The sequence below is a fragment of the Phalaenopsis equestris genome, unplaced genomic scaffold (assembly GCF_001263595.1).
Source record: "Phalaenopsis equestris unplaced genomic scaffold, ASM126359v1 Scaffold000257, whole genome shotgun sequence".
NCBI lineage: Eukaryota > Viridiplantae > Streptophyta > Magnoliopsida > Asparagales > Orchidaceae > Phalaenopsis > Phalaenopsis equestris.
The window spans coordinates 78,720-84,736 of record NW_018164699.1 but is presented as its reverse complement, the minus strand read 5'-3'; the positions used below and the strand labels follow the sequence as shown (position 1 = coordinate 84,736).

The following is a 6,017-nucleotide window of genomic DNA, read 5'->3' as shown; positions in this document are numbered from 1 at the left end:
TTTACAAGCTCCCACATGAACCCTGCGTCACTTTGGGCTCACCGGTATGATGCGCATGAAAAATGCTACAAGGCTTTTCTCTCACTGTCCTTAACAATACTTAACACCTTAGACATTTGAGGCATTATAGAACGATTTTTAAGAACACTTGTTTAAAGCATACTTCATTGTTGTTATATTATGTATATGAAACATGATTGAATATGATTTGAATCATACCTGAAGCTTGTATGAACCATGTTCAAACCACGATCAAATAAGTCATATTTAATCATGTTTCAAATAAGATTAAAATTTATGTTCGAGCATGTTTGAATCATGTTCGTTCCTTGTTCGATCATGGTTTAAGCAAGTTTTGTTCTTTGCTTCAAATACACATTACAACTAGTTACACACTTACATTGCAGATTAATATTTAATATTGAGATTTTTTTCCTTATTATGTGATTTTTTGGTTTTTGACAATGAAGAAAGTAAATCTGTTGATGATTTATGAAATATTCATATTCATGAATTATTTTTTAATTTTATTAGTTTGTGATTTTCGTTTATTTGAGAGTTAAGCCTTGATCTGCTTTGAGTCTTACAACTCATCTAATAATGGCAAAACACCTCGCTTTCTGCTTTTTCCTTTTTAAATATTAGTATTTTTCATACCTTCATTTGATTAAATGATAATGAATCCTTCAATAGTTCTAAACTAGGAACTTTAAGCATAGCTTTTTTGTACTCTTTTCACATTTCATGAGACGGAATGCTGCTTCTAGGAGGCAGTCATGATAAATTTGGTTTATGTCACCGCCCAAGACATTCAAATGCTTAGAAGTCATGCTCAATTGTTTTCCCTTAATGAAGATGCCCTCCATTTGATGTAAACCAATAGTATCTGAAGTCAGGCCAGAAAGTTGTTGCTAGTTTTGCTAATCTTTTAATTTCTACTGTACTTTTTTGTTATTCTCTAAGTAGTGTTATTTTAATGTTTACATGATATAGTTACTTTTGTCTTTATATGAGGCCTTTAAAATATCATTTTACAGTTTTGTTTACCTTTTTTATATTTTGAACCCTGGAATTCACAGATGAAGTTGAGAGTCTTGCTGCTGCACGGCAGGCTGCATTGTCTGGTTCTGAACCATCAGATTCCATTAGGGTATTCTCATGGAAACACAGTGCATCTAATCATGTTTATTACTAATTATATCATACTTTTTTTTTTGGGTTGATAGAGCAACTAACTGTTGATAAAAGGAGAAATAAGACCCGAGAGTTAAATTTTTCTTGTTGGATTTTTTCAGGTTGTGAATGCATTGCTAACTCAGATGGACAGACTAAAATGTTGGCCAAATGTGATCATTCTGACAACATCAAACATAACCGCTGCAATAGGTATCCTATGGGCGAACTTCGTCTTCCATACCCTTATAGCTTATTTTTTAGGGACATTTAGATACATAACATCCAATTCCTATATGTGTACATATGTAACAGCTGAAATTTACTTTTTACAGTTATGCCACTCAAATCTTTCATATCACATGAAAATTGCCATCATTTTAACTTTTATATAGTGAAATGCACTTTCATGCATATGTAAAAATTGAGGTTTAATTATTATACATGTAAATACATTAAGAATTGAATGGTATGTATGTAAATCTTCCTATTTTTTAATGGATTTGAAATAAACATTTTCCTAGCATAATTTTTCTGATAACAGTATGACACCTTTTATATAAATGCCTTGGTTCTCAAATGTAGTAGTCGAAGGAATTCTCGTTCTATTTATGCTGCCTTATAAAGCCTTCTATTAAAAAAAAGAAATGACACCTGATGTAGGGGTGAGAGATCAAGGATTCAGTATGACACCTTTTATATAAATGCCTTAGTTCTCAAATGTAGTGGTCGAAGGAATTCTCGTTCTATTTGTGCTGCCTTATAAAGCCTTCTATTTTATAAAAAAAAAATGACACCTGATGTAGGGGTGAGAGATCAAGGATTTAATACTGAAGAGGTCTTGGCAACACACCCACAATGGCACGGAAAAAAAATTGCGTACGATAGATGTATGTAGCGCTGCGTGCAATTTCGAGGTTACAGGGAGGGTATAAGGGGGTTATACCCGTGTTATAACCCCTTGTAACCTCTATGTAACCTACTTGTAACCTACAAATAAGTTCCACGTTTCTGTTATCATATATAGTAGGTTACAAGTAAGTTATAGAAGGTTATATGAAGGTTACAAGGGGTTATACCGCGAATATAACCCCGTTATACCCTCGGTATACCGAGAAATCGTACGCAGCCCTGCCTACGCCTATTGTGCGCAAATTTTTTCCCAATGGCACACACTCCTACCCAGAATGGCACACACTCCTACCCATACGCACAGATAAACACTATTATATTGTATTCCTTTGCTGCTAACCAGGTGCACAGGCAGAGCAAAATAAGTAGAGGAAATTGAGGGAGTTGTTTGATTAGTAGGGGGATAAACCTCATGACAAAAGTTAAACTAAATTATTTTTTATATTAATAAATAATTATATCTTAATCAATCATAAAATAATCTTGTATGCTATGTAAGTATGTAAAACCTTTTTCTCTTCGCTCATCAATTGGGTAAAGAAGACTAAAGTCAAGTTGAACAGGCATATGAAATATAGCAGCCTTTATTTCCTCAAATGATATGCTTTCTATGTAAAACCTTTTTCTCTTCACTCATCGATTGGGGAAAGAAGACTAAAGTCAAGTTGAACAGGCATATGACATATAGCAGCCTTTATTTCCTCAAATGATATGCTTTCTAATGCCTTTTGTTAGCTTTATGTTGTTGCTAAAAGTTGTACAACTGCTATAATACTGTGGAAGACATTTTAACAAGATTTTGATCCATTCATCTGTAATATATGAGCTGATGTTTGTTGTGATGGGTTCATATTCCAGTTACAGAGCATATAAACTAACCTTTCTTTAGATTGCAGATATTGCTTTTGTTGATCGAGCAGACATCAAGGCATATGTTGGCCCCCCGACTCTACAAGCACGATACGAGATATTGAGGTCCTGTTTACAAGAACTTCTGCGTACTGGAATTCTCAGATTCTCTCAGGTAATCTTTCTCCATCCTTTTATTCACTAGAAATATGTCGAACTTAATTGAAATATATTGCAACACAAAAAAAGATTTGCTTCAGGGTCGTGAGGATCTTGTGCTTCCAAACTATTCAACCCTAAAAGAGAAGCTTCATGCCTCAGAAATGGGGGAGCCTGGTGAATCTCTGTTACTGTTCAGAAGATTACTCGAAGCTGCAGAAGCTTGCCAGGTGAATATCCTTTTTGCCTGATCGCCTCAAAATCAGAATCTTCTTAGATGGCGCTAACACTTCTTTCACCATGATTTGATTTTTTTTTGTTCCAGGGGTTAAGCGGTAGAGCGTTAAGAAAGCTTCCTTTCCTGGCTCACGCAGCTCTTACTAACCCTAATGGTTGTGATCCCGGTAAGTTCTTGCACACCCTTGTAGAGACTGCACAACGAGAGGTTTCTGAACTGCAATCTTAACATTAAAACGATATATAAAACCGGTAGTCAATTATCTTCTGCTGACCAATCACAATATCTGAAGCGCACCACCAGAATCCCGGTAAAAAGGCACAAACAATGTTTAGATGACAAATTGTTCTTTCTTATTACTATTTCTTTTTAAATTATTGCTGTCAATTCTTCTAATATTACTATTTTTATCTAGGCAAACAATCAATATATTTCTAACATGTTTGACATCATAATTCATATTAGCAGTTTCATTGATCATCGTGCTTAACCATTAAATCTTGGAAGAAATTCCAAAATGATTGGTAAAACTCGCAAGCTTGAAACCTATATATATCTATATATCCGAATAGAAGAAAACTACATATCCTTGGTTTAACAACCTCTACGAAGTCAGTAGAAGTTAAAAAAAAAAGGAAAAAAAAACTCCTGCATCCGAAAAGCTGCAGGAAATGAAAACAAGCTTTCTGTCATTTGAAATTAGGGCATCTAGTGGAGTGTGGACCTACAGAGGGGGCAGGTGTTTCCCAACCCTACCAAACGCCATTGGTCAAGGCAAGCTCGGTGGAAGTAATGGCTGCAAGCCACTATTTGGCTCACCTCTTCCCTTCCCCCTTCTAAACCTTGCAAGCAAACACTGCAGCACCATTCGTCTTCTTCTCCTTCCTGCTTCGGCTTCCATCGTTGATGCCTCGTCGAGGCTACCGGCATGCTGGAGGCCGAATCCATGGCGGATTGATGGTCGCCGGTGACCTGAAGCAGCATCCAGCTGACGCCATCCTTGAGGAGAAGGAGGGGAAGGAAGGCTAGCGGGAGGAACGCATCCCCAAGGTTAGGCATGCTCGATATCCCCATTCTTGGCACTAAAGTAACCTGTGGTTCTCTACTACCTTTTATTTATAGTTAGTATTAGAGCAGTATCTGACGTATATGAGGTTTACATTTGAAGTTTAGTAAATTCTGTTGTAATTAGTCTTAAACCAAGCTTATTACAGTTAATAAGCTGAACGTTAACAAAAAGTTCAATCCAGATGATATTATCTGTGAAATCTTACATCATTTAAAACCTATTTCATAATAAATACAATTAGGAAAGATTGCAGATTTTTTTTTTATTTGATGGGGATTTGGATTCTTTTGGTAATAAAAATAATTGATTTATATGGTTTGAATGTGTGTATCAAAAATGTACCAGCACAATTCACAGACATCTCATGGACAATGGAAGAGGTGATGTGGTGGTATCATGGGAGCCTACTAAGGGCGATCCAGGGTTACACATTCTTCTGTCCGGTTTTGCCCTTACATAGTGGAAATAGTGCATCTTAGACAAATAAGGGAGGGATCTCCCCAAAAGAATCTAGCTGATCCATCTGGTCGAACGCTAAGGGCAGTTGACAAGGACTTTTGACAAGTAGTCTCTCGGCCTTAGGGCCACTCGATCTAACGACAGCTGAACGGCTAACCACATCAGTGGGCTTCATGGGGATGTTAATGTGCAGGCTAAAATGTCCTTATTATACCTACAAACTCTAGGGGTTCAACATGTGAATATAAAGACCTGTTCCTATAAATATGAGTCAATTTCATGTATAAAGGTTATGCAAAAATAGTGTTCATTACAGTGCTATTGCTCTCTCTCTTGGGCAGATGCTCCTGATTGGTGCATTTACATAAATACCACCCATCTAGTATATTTACATATCTAACACTTAAAATTTAACTTTTACATTTATACCACTCAAAATTCTCATATCACAAAAACTTAATTATATTAAGTTTTTAAAAAACGAAATACACTTCATACGGTGACATGTAAACTTTAGGTCTGATATAAAGTTCAGCTCTTAGATATGCAAATACATAAGAATCGAGTGGTATGGATGCAACTTTCAAAAATTTTGTTTGGTAGATAAGTACGGGATAAGAAATAAGAGTGCTAATGAGTAAAATTGTGATAAAATTAGGAAAAATAGCAAGTGGGGAGAGGGTGAAGAAGTAGAGGTTGGGGATGGCCACGCGGTTGCCGGGCAGGCATTCGCGTGTGCGGCCTGTTGCGCTGCACTGGTGGCGGTGATGAGAACGCGTCGGCAGGGTGGGAAGGAGTTGCGTGAGGTGGCGGCAGTCGCACCACTAGTTCTGCTAGTGGTGGGCCATGTCCGAACTCGACGACGCGGTCTCCGAATTTCGAAAGCGCTTTCTCGCCTCTGGTTGCACTAGTGGGCTGGTTGTTGTGGGCCCTATTTGGTTTTGGTACGCTAATAAAACGGTTAGTTAATGTCTTGGGCCCTCATAATAAAGATTTAATTTGGTGTCATGTGGTAGTATAAGATATCGTGCAGTTGTTAGTGGCCTTTTTATATTTATTTTTTTGTTCAATGGGCTTCAAGTTGGCGAGTAACGTGACAAAATGTGCATATAAAAAAAAAATCTAAAAAAATCAAATTAAATCTAGGATATTGATGGG

General features: G+C 36.8%; 2 protein-coding genes across 2 annotated transcripts; one reads left to right on the top strand and one right to left on the bottom strand.

The window, feature by feature from the left end:
- Nucleotides 1-1,078: 1,078 nt before the first annotated feature.
- On the top strand, nt 1,079-5,169 carry LOC110024474 (pachytene checkpoint protein 2 homolog). The gene is made up of 6 exons (XM_020724462.1): nt 1,079-1,150; nt 1,296-1,386; nt 2,982-3,109; nt 3,195-3,323; nt 3,419-3,497; nt 4,746-5,169. Exons 2-6 carry the CDS (start codon nt 1,320-1,322, stop codon nt 4,877-4,879), a joined length of 537 nt encoding a protein of 178 aa, XP_020580121.1. The 5' UTR covers nt 1,079-1,150; nt 1,296-1,319; the 3' UTR covers nt 4,880-5,169.
- On the bottom strand, nt 3,555-4,493 carry LOC110024475 (E3 ubiquitin-protein ligase EL5). Its single transcript, XM_020724463.1, has one exon. The coding sequence runs from the start codon at nt 4,403-4,405 to the stop codon at nt 4,040-4,042; it is 366 nt and encodes a 121-aa protein (XP_020580122.1). The 5' UTR covers nt 4,406-4,493; the 3' UTR covers nt 3,555-4,039.
- Nucleotides 5,170-6,017: the final 848 nt, after the last annotated feature.